The 12,802-nt window shown below is 46.5% G+C and overlaps 1 protein-coding gene across 4 annotated transcripts in view; it reads left to right on the top strand.

The window, feature by feature from the left end:
* The window catches only part of LOC139270369 (lysine-specific demethylase 4C-like), a 632,979-nt gene that overhangs the window by 552,857 nt on the left and 67,320 nt on the right, over positions 1-12,802 (top strand). For all 4 annotated transcript variants that reach the window (XM_070888436.1, XM_070888434.1, XM_070888435.1 and 1 more), the window contains exon 18: positions 11,273-11,458. In XM_070888436.1, the coding sequence (XP_070744537.1) occupies positions 11,273-11,458 (186 nt within the window). The remainder of the gene's footprint in view (positions 1-11,272; positions 11,459-12,802) is intronic.

Here is a 12,802-nt window from a genome sequence, read left to right as displayed (position 1 = left end):
TGACTGCATATGTTCTGACCTCAGTCATGAGTCTACTATGCAGTACCTTATCAAAGGCCTTTTGAAAATCCAAATACATTACGTCTACTACATTATCTTTATCTACCCTTTATGTTACTTCTTGAAAGAATTCAATGATTGGTCAAAACTTTCCCTTGATTAAGGATTCCATAATCTTTCCTACCATCAACATTGGTCTATAGTTCCCTGGAGTTAGTCTATCTCCGTTTTTAAATATAGGAATCACATTAGCTGTCTGCCAGTCCTCTGGCACTATTCCCTTTTCTAATGATTTTTTTATATATATGTAATAGTGCCTCTGCTATCACTTCCCCAACTTCTTTTAATATGCGCATGCAAGTTTAATTAATTTATCAATCATCTCCCCCCTTTCTATCTTAAATATATTTATATCTTTTGATCTCTTCTTCTGATATCACTGCATTCCTTGTAGTTAAGGAACTCCCACAGTGCTGTTAGGGAGGGAGTTCCAGGCTTTTGACCCAGCAACGATGAAGGAACGGCAAAATATTTCCCAGTCAGGATGGTGTGTGACATGGAGGGGAGCTTGGAGGCAATGGTGCTCCCATGTACCTGCTGCTTTTGTCCTTCTAGGTGGAAGAGGTATTGGGAGATACTGCCAAAGAAGCCTTGGCATGTTGCTGCAGTGCATCTTGTAGATAGTACACACTGCAGCCACGGTGCGCCGGTGGTGGAGGGAGTGAATGTTTAAGGTGGTGAATGGGCTGCCAATCAAGCGGCCTGCTTTGTCCTGGATCGTGTTGAGCTTCTTGAGTGTTGTTGGAGCTGCACTCATTCAGGCAAGTGGAGAGTATTCCATCACACTCCTGACTTGTGCCTTGTAGATGTTAGAAAGGCTTTGGGGAGTCAGGAAGTGAGACACTCGCCACAGAATACCCAGCCTCTGACCTGCTCTTGTTGCCATGGTGTTTATTGGCTGGTCCAGTTAAGTTTCTGGTCAATGGTGACCCCCGGGATGTTGATGGTGGGGGTAATGCCATTGAATATCAAGGGGAGGTAGTTACACTCTCGTTTGTTGGAGATGGTCATTGCCTGGCACTTGTGTGGTGCGAATGTTACTTGCCACTTATCAGCCCAAGTCTGAATGTCATCGAGGTCTTGCTGCATGCTGGCATGGACTGATTCATTTTCTGAGGAGTTGCGAATGGAACTCAACACTGCAGTCATCAGCGAACATCCCCACTTCTGAATTTATGATGGAGGGAAGGTCATTGATGAAGCAGCTGAAGAAGGTTGGGCCTAGGACACTGCCCTGAGGAACTCCTGCAGCGATGTCCTGGGGCTGTGATTATTGACCTCCAACAACCACACCCATCTTCCTTTGTGCTAGGTATGACTCCAGCCAGTGGAGAGTTTTCCTCCTGATTCTCATTGACTTCAATTTTATTCAGGATCCTAGATGCCACACTATGTCAAATGCTGCCTTGATGTCGAGGGCAGCCCCTCTCACCTCACCTCTGGAATTCAGCTCTTTTGTCTATGTTTGGACCAAGGCTGTAATGAGGTCTGGAGTCGAGTGGTTCTGGCAGAACTCAAACTAAGCATCAGTAAGCAGATGATTGGTGAGTAAGGGCTGCTTGTCATCATAGGCAGTCCCTCGAATCGAGGATGACTTGCTTCCACGTCAAAAAGTTCACAGGTGTTTCAATGAAGGACCTAAAATTCCAGGACCCGAACTAAATCTTGAAGGGTGGAAGATGCCTGTGCATGGACTTTTTTAACGGGTGGTGACCGTTGCACACCAACCACTGCACGGGCTTGACATAGCTAGGTCTTGGTCCAGTAGCAAGGTTTAACCAAGACGATTGGAGACTAGCTCTGCTGCACAGACCTTGTGCTTGATAGCACTGTCGATGACACCTTCCATCACTTTGCTGATGATTGAGAGTAGACTGATGGGGTGGTAATTGGCTGGATTAGATTTGTCCTACTTTTTATGGACAGGACATACCTGAGCAGTTTTGTACATTGTCGGGTGCCAGTGTTGTAGCTGTACTGGAACAGCTTGGCTCGAGGTGCGGCTAGTTCTGAAGCACAAGTCTTCAGCACGACAGCCGGAATGTTGTCGGGGCCCATAGCCTTTGCTGTATCCAGTGCACTCAACCGCTTCTTGATATCACATGGAGTGAATCGAATTGGCTTCTGTGATAATGGGGACCTCAGGAGGAGGCCAATATGAATCATCCACTCGGCACTTCTGGCTGAAGATGGTTGCAAACACTTAAGCCTTGTCCAGGTAGGGATCCACAGAGCTGGCAGTTTGGCCCTCCCCTTTGATGAAGTGGGGGGCCCCTATACGCAACAGCACTACGTGTCCCAGCGTATAACGCTGCGTCCCTCTCCGTTTGCTTCCAGCCCGGTCACGCCCCACAGAGCATGTGGACAGTGTTATTTTGCACTCCACTTGCTCTCGGAGGTGGCAACCCTAATACAGCGAGCGGGGCGGGACTTCCGCATCTGGCGCCTCGCGGCTGTTACCGCCAACAAACGGAGCGCAACGCAATCCCCCCCCCCCCCCCCCGCCCGTTAACTCTGTTTCTCTCTCCACAGATGCTACCTGACCTGCCAGGTATTTCCAGCAATGTCTGGTTTTTATTTCAGATTTACGGCATGCGCAGTATTTTGCTTCTGTATTAATATATGGACTAGTTTAGGTGTCGGTGCCCAATTCCGGGATTTAATTAACTGGACAATATTGGTGCAGGTTGAGTGTCCGAAATCCGGAGACCTCAGGACCGAGGCCGTTCCGGATTTTGGAACGTCTTTGCCTGGGCCGAGGTAAGTGGGGGTCGGGCAGCTGAGGTAAGTGGGGGAGGGGAGCCGGGGCCGGGACGAAGTCAGGGCGGGCGAAGTCGGGCCGCCGAGGGCCGGGGCGAGATCGGGCCGAAGCGACGTTGGGCCGGGGACAGGTTGGGCCGCCGAGGGCCGGGGCGAGGTCGGGCCTCTAAGGGCCGGGGCGAGATCAGGTGGCCAAGGGTCGGGCGGCCTAGGACCGGGGCGAGATCGGGCTGCCGAGGCGAGTGTAATCCAGATTTCGGTACATTTACCGGTTTTCGGACGACCCTGCCACGGATCAGTCCGGATTCTGAAACATTCCGAATTTTGGAACTCCGGATTTCGGACGATCAACCTGTATTGCATGTTTTCCTCCCACCCTTGCCATGCATCTGATCTTCGCCAAATTGCTCTCTTCAAATTCTGCTTCATCTCCACTTGATTCTTACACGTAGTGATCGTTGCACATCAGGTTACCCCTCTGATTCTCAGTGTCCCTTCATTCCTCTGCCCATCTTGAATGCTTCAGTCTTCTGCTTTTCTTTTTCTGAAATCTTTCATGTTATCTGCATGATCTCTTCTTTTTGTTTTCTGAAAAACTATTCACGAGTAACAAAGATGGTAATGATATCTGAAGATTTTTTTCTCACAAATGGAAGTAATTGAGAATTCATCAGCACCTGTCGAGTGGAATGCTGATTCTGTGGGCTTCAGTTCATTTCAGTAGATATGCTGTCCTTTAAATAGTGAGTCACACTACCCATATCACTTTCAAAAATCAAGCTGTTTTATTGAGCTATAAGGAACTATATAGTATGTTTTTATTGAAACAGATAGCAAGTGGCTTGGAGGAGTTACTCAGCTCAAACATATACGGGAAGATGAATTGGCATTGGTTTAAAAGACACCATCACTGTGAGATCCTGAGCTAATGATTTTCTCTAGTGATAATCAATTCAGTTGCCATACACTGTTGGACATGCTATTTTCTCTACTTCAGTTCCCCAGAGTTCCATTGTTGAAAAAGGCCAACTATTTAGCAGAAACATTGTCCAATGCTTATTAAAGTAAAATCTTCAAATGCTGCATTTAAAAATAATTTTTCTGCCTCTTCCTTGAGAATTTTTTCAAGATGCTCCCTTTTTTCAGTTGAAGAACAAGGTCTGGTGACTGTTTTTTGGCAACATCCTCTCTGATGGGCATCAGTGGTCATGACTGCTTCACTTTTCCCTATAATGAACTTGCCCTTCCAAGCATAGTCCAAAGAATCATGCAATGCAATATTTTCAGGAATGAGCACATTTTAGCTAAATCATATTTCAGCCTCTTTCCTTGAAATTATTATTTTTTAAATTATAAGTTTGGAAATTTCATCTGCATCTTCTCCCGAATAATGTATTACAAAATGTAAAAGTTATTCTGTTACTCTACAAATTTGTGAAAAGTAATTTCTGTCCTCACTACTTTCTGATATCAAAGTATTCCAGCAAACTGCCTCCCACTTTTCACAAGATATTTGAACAGCAATTTATTTAATACATCGAAAATGATTCATTTTGGCATTATCATCAAAACAGTGGAAGTAAAAGGATTGGTAGAACGTCCTTGGATGCCTCAGAGTTCTGTTTCCGTAGTCTCAGCAGAAAAACTCAAGATTTCTCACACTTCTCAGCTGAATAGCCTTCAAATAAAATCACTTACATCTAGCTTGACAACACTGACTCAGGCATCTCATTATTGTTTGCCGTCTCTTATCTGCAGAAACATATGTTGCCTCTAGTTACCTATATTTGGACGCCTGGGTCTTTCTATGCCAAAACTGCCCAATACTCCAGCATCATTCTGGAAAACAAAGATAACCTGCATCTTTTCTCCACTACCAACCATCTCCTAAACCCCCCTCTCCTCTGTTCCCTTACCTCTAACAAGTATAACGAGCTCATAGACTTTTTTGTCACCAAGGCAGAGACCATATATTAAGTTGCCTCTGTTGTTTCTCCCTTCCCCACTAAGCTAAAATCCTCCTCTTCTGCCCTATCCCTGAATCCCTCTCTCTCCAGTATCCCCATCATCTCTCCTCATACCATGTCCAAGCTCATCTTGTCCATGAGAATCACCTACTGCTCCCTCAATCCTATTGCCACAAAGCTGATGACCAATTTCCCGCCTGGCCCACATGCTAGCTCTTTTCAGGCCTGTCCACCTTTCTCAAAAAAAACGACCCTGACGTCGAGCTCCTTGCAAGCAACCACCCCATCTCAATCCTCTTTTTCCTCTCCAAAACCCTTGAAAGTATTCTCGCCTCCCAGATCCAAATCCATCTCTCTTGCAACTCCTTGTGAATAAATCCAATCAGGAATCCACCCCTCCCACTACACAAAGTCATAAATAACATTCTCTGTGATTATGACTGGATGGATTATCCCTCCTAATCCTCTCTACCGCATTTGATGATGTCAACTACACGATCCGTCTCCAACGCCGCTCCTCCATTGTCCAGCTTGGAGGAACTTGTTTGGTTCCACTTTTACGTATCCGGCTGTAGCCGGAGCACTCACAAAGATCCATGCTTGTGCCCCTCCTCTTCCTCATCTACATGCTGCCCCATGGCGGTATCATCCACATACATGAGGTTAGCTTCTACATGTATGCTGATAACACTCAGCTTGACCTCAACACCACTGCCTCGGTACTGTTAAACTGCTACTCTGGTATTGAATCTTGGATGTGCTGCAATTTCCTCCAGCTGAACATTGCAAAGACTAAAGCCATTATACTCCGCTCCTGCCACAAACGCTCATCCTGACTCCAGCCCCCTTCTTGGCCTTAATCTCAGTTACTGTATAAATGCAAATTGTTGTTGACTCTGTGGACTTCATTAGACAGTAAAAGGCGAAAAGATCAATATTTGATGCTGCAAGTGTACTATTGATTTGTTAATCTGTTCTCTCCCTGACTTGACATAGCTTCAGGGTCTTCATGAGAATAGATTGAAAGCCAGTTCTCTTAGGATCTTCATGTTTGCCATTTACCAAGGCAATCACAAGTACGAGTGAGCTGAAAGTTCTAATAATTGATTTTCCACTTAAAAATCTGATATGTGGTCTGCTCATTGCAGCTCTAAATTCTCCACAACTTATTCTAGTCTTCATAATATTTTCCAAGCTCATACATAGAATAGAATCTTTACTGTGTGCACTATTTTCTTTGTAGATCATACCAAACCTTCACAGCTTTTGTGTTCATTGTCCTTCTATAAAGAAGGAAATAGGACACCTCATAACCAAACGATTTGTTTCATAATGGAGTTTATAGCATAGCAAAATGACTAGACTGAGGCAAACCATCAAGCCCACTTTGTCATTTTTTAGCCATAGCAATCTAATCTGTTTAATCCAATTCTATGCTTTTTCCTCTTTATCCCTTAATGTCCTTATTTTCCAAGTAAGCATTTATCTCCTTTTTTAAAAATCTCACATGACTTTGCATCTTCGGCCTTGAAGAACAGTGTGTTTCATATTCTCAACACTTACTGTAAAAAGTATTTTTCTTTAATTCACTTTTACCAGCTTAGCACAGATTGTAGGATCATCATCATAGGCAGTCCCTCGGATCGAGGATGACTTGCTTCCATGTCAAAAAGTTCACAGGTGTTTCAATGAAGGACCTAAAATTCCAGGTCCGAACTAAATCTTGAAGGGTGGAAGATGCCTGTGCTTGGATTTTTTGTAATGTGTGGTGACCGTTGCACACCAGCCACCACACGGGCTTGACAGAGCTAGGTCTTGGTCCAGTAGCAAGGGTTAACCAAGACGACTGGAAACCAGCTCTGCTGCATGGACCTAGTGCGCACATATATCGCAGTGTGGGCTGGCCCGTGCTGCCCCGTGCTGCCCCTGGGCCCCGATCACTTCCCTCCACAATCTCTCACCGCTCCTTCGCCCCGATCTCACCGGTCCTGCTGTACCTGCCCACGCTCAATCACCGACCTGGACCTTGATGACGTCTCTTTTCACTGCCGTTGCTCTCCTGCTCCAGCACGTGTTGCTCCCTGGTGGGCTAGGCCGCCACACTGCTCCTTCCGCTCCCCGGCCTGCTCCGATGGTGCTCGCAGGCCGGGGGCTGCACAGACAGCTGGGCTAGGCTGCCACGCTGCTCCTTCCACTCCGTTGTAGGATAACATCTGTTGTTTGGACTTCTCTGCTCGAGAGAATAATCATTCCCTATTTACCATGTCAATTCCCTTAATTAAACAATTCTATCAGATCACCTCTTAACCTCTTCATTACCTGAAAACATAACACGAGTTCATCCAATTTCTCACCATACCTCAGTCCTTTCAGCTCTCATATCATTCTGATGAATCATTTTTCGACTTTCTCCAAATACAGTTTATTCTTCTTGAGATGGGACACCTGGTATTGAAAGCAGTATCACAAATGAGGTCTGAGCTGTATAATTTCAGTTACCCTTGCATGCTTTGATATTCCATACCTCGTGGTGAAGTCCAGGATCTCATTAGCCTTTTTCATTAGTATTTGCAACTGAGTTAACTTTTAATGATTTATGTATCTGGACCCCTTTTTCATCATCTTCCCCAGTGCTTCCCTATATAGATTGTACTCCCATCTGCCATTCTTGAGGCTGAAGTATTCGAGGTAGTGTGTTCTTGCTTATAATTTACTCCTAAAAATAATAGGGTTCACAGATTTATTGTACAGGTTGACCGTCCAAAATCTGGAGTTCTAAAATTCGGATGTTCCGGAATCCGGACACCGGGCCGATCCGTGGAGGGGTCGTCTGGAATCTGGAAAATGTTCCAAAATCTGGACATTTTTTAAAACTGATTACCACTGCAAGTTCGGCCTAGGGAAGGCAAAAAATATTTCCTAATTCTCCTGTGCATAGACCGACTGTACTTCTTGCTACCATCCTCAAAATAAATGCTGCAATAGAGCCTCCCACCGGCATATCCTGCTGCACAACTCATACGATGAAGGCGAAGGCACGCACACCCACCAGGCTTGTGTATCCCACTGGATGTCAACCCAGAATTCAAAGCCAAGCTTTGGTCACCACTCGCCGCGACTGTTTGGAGCAGGATTTGAACCCTGCACATTCAGAGGCATGAATGCTACCACTAAGCCAAATGCTTGCTCCTCCGAATTTGATATCTCTCTTATCCCAATTCTACCTCCTACCTCTAAAGCAGGTTGCTTATAGTTCCATGTCCTCAGTTTTAGCTAGCAATCTCGCATGCAAAACCTTTGTCCACCTTTGTGACTCAAGTCAAAGAATGTGATTAGATTAGTTAGACATTACCTCCCATTCACAAAACCAGAGTGGAAAACAGGAAATATCTTTGTTGGTGATCGAGATAATGAGGCTACATTTGATATTGAAATCAAGGTGTTGGCTATGGATATGGATGGGCAATTAGATATGCAATATGATATTGAGTGACGTCAGGTGAATTTAGGTGAGGAATGAGATCACCATAAATGAGGATTCGATTGGTACAAAGGCTCAATGGGGAGGAGATTTCTACAAGGCAGTTACCAGGAGGCTTTGGAAGATGGAAAGTAAACAACTTGAAGGAGAAGTGGCATGGATGTTAAAGTGCTTGATCATGGAGAAGGAGCCAGATGATTATGGGGACAGATGGTGGTGGAACTTGGAAGAGACTCATAGAAGTTTGGGTAAGGAATATGGTGAAATATAGCTGATTAGGGCAATCTTGATGATGGGAAAACAGTCAGGTTGGTGAGCCAGACTTTGATGAGAACTAAGATTTATCCAAGATCGGGTCATAGATGAGAGAGTAGACAACCCTGTTTGGATGGAAGCACACTGTGCTGCATTATCAGAGATGTTGTCCTTGGGTTCAGAAATTACCTGTATTTCAGATGGGCTTAGAAGTTCTCATGGCATTATTCAAAGAAGAGAAAGGGTTCTGCTGATGCTCCTCTGTCATCCAACAGCAGTAAAATGAAACCAATTAACTGGTCATGCATCTCAATGTTGTTTGTGGGATTTTGCTATGGACAAAATGGTTTCAGTGATAGTCTACATTAAAGGCAAATGTAGGCATGCTGTTACTGCATTTCAAAGTGAAATACTTTGAGACTGGTGAGGCACTATACAAATGTAAATCTTTCTCATTTCACTATAGGGTCTCATCATGTAGAAACTATGGGCCCAAGTTTCGGGCCGCGCCTAAAACGGCGCAGCCCCAACCTGGACACCCGTTTTTCGCGCCACAAAGTGCGCCTAAAAAAAACTTAAAGATTCTCCGGCTCCCTGCTGGTCCTCTGGAGCCGGGCGCGGCGCAGCATGAGCTGTAGGGGGCGGAGCTAGGTCCCGGCAATGAAAACAGTGCCGGGACCTCTGCACATGCACGCTACAGTGGGCGCGCATGTGCAGTAGCTCCAGGCGCCCAAAACTGTGTGGGAGGGGCCCGAAGCACGCAGCCCCTAGCCCTGGCCGAATGGCGTCACTGGGGCTGCGTGCATTAGGCTGCCTCCCACAGCCAGCTCCTGCTTCCTCCAGACCCGACTCGACTCCTGCTTCACCCCGCCCCCAGACCGGACCCGACCCTGACACTGACCTGACTCCCGCTTCCCCGCCCCCAGACCGGATCGGACCCGACCCCCCCAGAACTGGACCCGACCCGCGCTTCTCCCCCCCCCCCCCCCCCACCCGACCTGACCTCCCTCTTCTTCCCCCTCCCTCCTTCCCCCCCCCGACCCGAACTGAACCGACCTCCCTCTGCCCCTCCCGACCCAACCCCGACCCGAACCGACCTCCCTCCGTCCCACCACCACCCCCGCTCCCCCCCCCCCCAACCTGGACCCGACCCAACCTGACCTCCCGACCTCCCTCCGTCCCACACCCGACCTGACCTCCCTCCCCCCCGACCCGAACCGACCTCCCTCCGTCCCACCACCACCCCCGCTCCCCCCCCCCCAACCTGGACCCGACCCAACCTGACCTCCCGACCTCCCTCCGTCCCACACCCCCCCCCCCCCAACCTGACCTCCCGCCCCCGACACGAAACGACCTCCCTCTGCCCGCCCCCCTCCCCCCGACCTGAACCGACCCGACCCGCGCTCTCTCCCTCCACCCACCCCCCCCCCCCCACCCCCGGACCCGACCCGACCTCCCTCCTCCCCCCCGACCCGACCCGCGCTCCTGACCCTGACCCGCGCTCCCCCCGACCGGACCCCGGACCCGACCCGACCCAACGCCACCTACCTGTAAATCTGGTGCTGGGGACGGGCCCTGCCCGAAGTCTTGGGCCCGGCCGAGCCGGGCCCGTTCAGCCTTCACCCCCACCTTCTCCTCCCCCCCTTCTCCTTTCCCCCCCTTCTCCTTTCCCCCCCTTCTCCTTTCCTTTCCCCCCTCTCCTTCCCCTTCTCCTCCCCCCCTTCTCTCCCCCCTCCCCCTTCTCCCCCATCCCTCCCTCCCCTTCTGTCTCCCTCCCTCCCCTCCCCCTGCCCCCCCCTCTCTCCCTCTACCCCGCTCCTCCCCCTCCCCTCGCTGTCGGAAACACAGACACTGACAGACAGAGAGATAGAGACACTGACAGAGACACACTTGAGGGGGGGGGCATCCCAGCACGCTGTTGGAGGGCTCCCGGTGCTGCAGTCGGTAAGGAGAAAATGTTTTATTTATTGATTTAAAAAAAAAATTATTTCTTATTAATTTTTTTTGCTTGATTTATTGGTTGATTTATTGATGTTTTTATCATTTATTATTGATGATGGCTCTTTATTTGTAAAATTGAAGTGTTTAATGTTTGTAAACTTCCCTTTAAACCCCTCCCCCCCCCCCCATTCCCTACGCCTGATTTGTAACCTACACCTGATTTTCTAAAGTGTAGACAAGGTTTTTTCGAGCGTACAAAAATCTTCACTTACTCCATTCTAAGTTAACTTGGAGTAAGTTTTCACTGCCGAAACTTTGAAAACAAGCGTAAGTGGCCGGACCCTTTTGAAAAAAGAATTCTGTTCCAAAGTGAAACTCTTCTAACTGACTAGAACTGGAGCAAACTAAATGCCGAGAATTTGAATTTCTAAGATACTCCGTTCTATACCAGTTGCTCCAAAAAATCAGGAGCAACTGAGTCCGAAACTTGGGCCCCTTTATTCTACCACTGCATGATAACAACTCATTGAAACAATAATGTACATTATCCATACTACATTATCTATGTAGTTAAATGACAGCAGTTAACTTTCCTTTAGCTTGTGATGGGGCACTGTTCACAACATGCAGGAGTTATATCTTAAAAATGATATCCAAAAAAAATTTAATGAATAATTGAGCATTTTACTATTAGCATGTATGTTTCTCTAGATAAATTGAGAAGGAAACACATTTTCATCAGAACTTTCCAGTCTGGAGATCTTAGATTAGAAAACTTACTAAACCTAGCTTTTCTTTTCTCCTGCAGAAATGTGTTTTTTGCAGAAAGAGAGTCAAGAAAACATTGGGTGCGTGCATTCAGTGTTCATTTGGGCGTTGCCCAACGTCCTTCCACGTAACTTGTGCCCATGCAGCAGGAATTGTAATGGAACCAGACGACTGGCCGTATGTCGTCTTCATCACATGCTTCAGACACAAGACAATTCCAAGTGTAGTAAGTATTTTGTTCACTTGCAATTGCTCTTCTCCTAGAATTCATGCGAGCATATTTTGAATTTAAACTCTGTTACGATACTCGAATGTTAATTTTCTGTATTATCTTGTCAGATTTTGTTGAACAACATTCACTGATTGGGAAGGGGGGTGGGGGGAAATAATTTAAAGAAGTTTGAAATCAGTTTATTTACAAAGTATTAATCAGGTAAAATTGTAGAATGCTTGGAGAATGTTGTAGGCGCACATGGTTTTTCCCATCTCCAGCTTCCTGAAGGAAGTATAATATTGGGCCAAAAATTGCGGCCTCCCAGGGTACAGTGTGCGCATGCACACAAAGAGGCCTCGGAAATGCCTCTTCTCGGCACGTGGCGTGCATGTGCCGAGAACTGGCTTTTGCGATCTGTCACTTTTGACAGATTATAAGTATCCGCGGGAGATTTTGCCCATCAAATGTCCTTCAAACTCTTATGTCTGGTAAAAGCATGCGTATAGCCTACTTTTACCAGCGTAAGAGTTTTAAAACATAGAAAAATTTAATTTAATCACTAATTTTTATATTAAAAACCCTGTCCATTAAGGTAAATTAATTTTTAACCCTATTAAAATACATTAAAAAAATTCAAAACATTATTTTTTCCTAAAACATTTAATTACATTCAATTTCAATCAATTTTAAATATGTGAGGTTTGTTTTCATTTATTGTATGTATTGTGATTTTTGTTTTTTGAGGATATTCTCATTGATAGTAATAGGAGCTTATACAAACAGAGCTCTCATTATTATCAATGAGAATACTAGGAGCTGGATTTTCGAGGGGTTTGCAACCAGATTTTTGCCGTGTTTTGACTCTCCGCGGCGAAAACCTGGTTGCAACGCCCGGGCGGGATCCTCGGTTAGCTGTTTGTGGTGGCGATGTGACATACCGCCAGGGAGAGCTGCGCCGGACGTGTAACTCCCGACCCGCATGGCACGCCCAGAACAGCGTCAAGTAAAACCTGTCGGTACAGCCCTGCCAGTAACGGTAAGTTAGGAAACCTGCAAAAAAGGTAACTTAAAGTTTTTATTTTTGAATTTTTTTTGCAGCAATCAGTTAGTCAAGGTTCTTGTTAATGTTATTGGAATGCTTTTCTGAAATTTTTTTTTGCCCCTCCCAAGGCCTCTCTCGCAGCGCTCCTGGCCTCGCACTAAAGTTGGCAAGGATCGTGTTTTTGCGCTGCGAACACTGCAGATGCAAAGGCGGAAAGTTAGGCCTTAAATCGTTAGCACGGCGAAAACGTTAATTTTCACACATCGCTTGCGTTTTCACCCGAAAATCCAGCCCCAGATGTTCATTGGTTGGCC

Source organism: Pristiophorus japonicus, chromosome 1 (genome assembly GCF_044704955.1).
Source record: "Pristiophorus japonicus isolate sPriJap1 chromosome 1, sPriJap1.hap1, whole genome shotgun sequence".
Lineage (NCBI taxonomy): Eukaryota > Metazoa > Chordata > Chondrichthyes > Pristiophoridae > Pristiophorus > Pristiophorus japonicus.
This window is presented reverse-complemented; position numbering and strand designations above follow the sequence as displayed.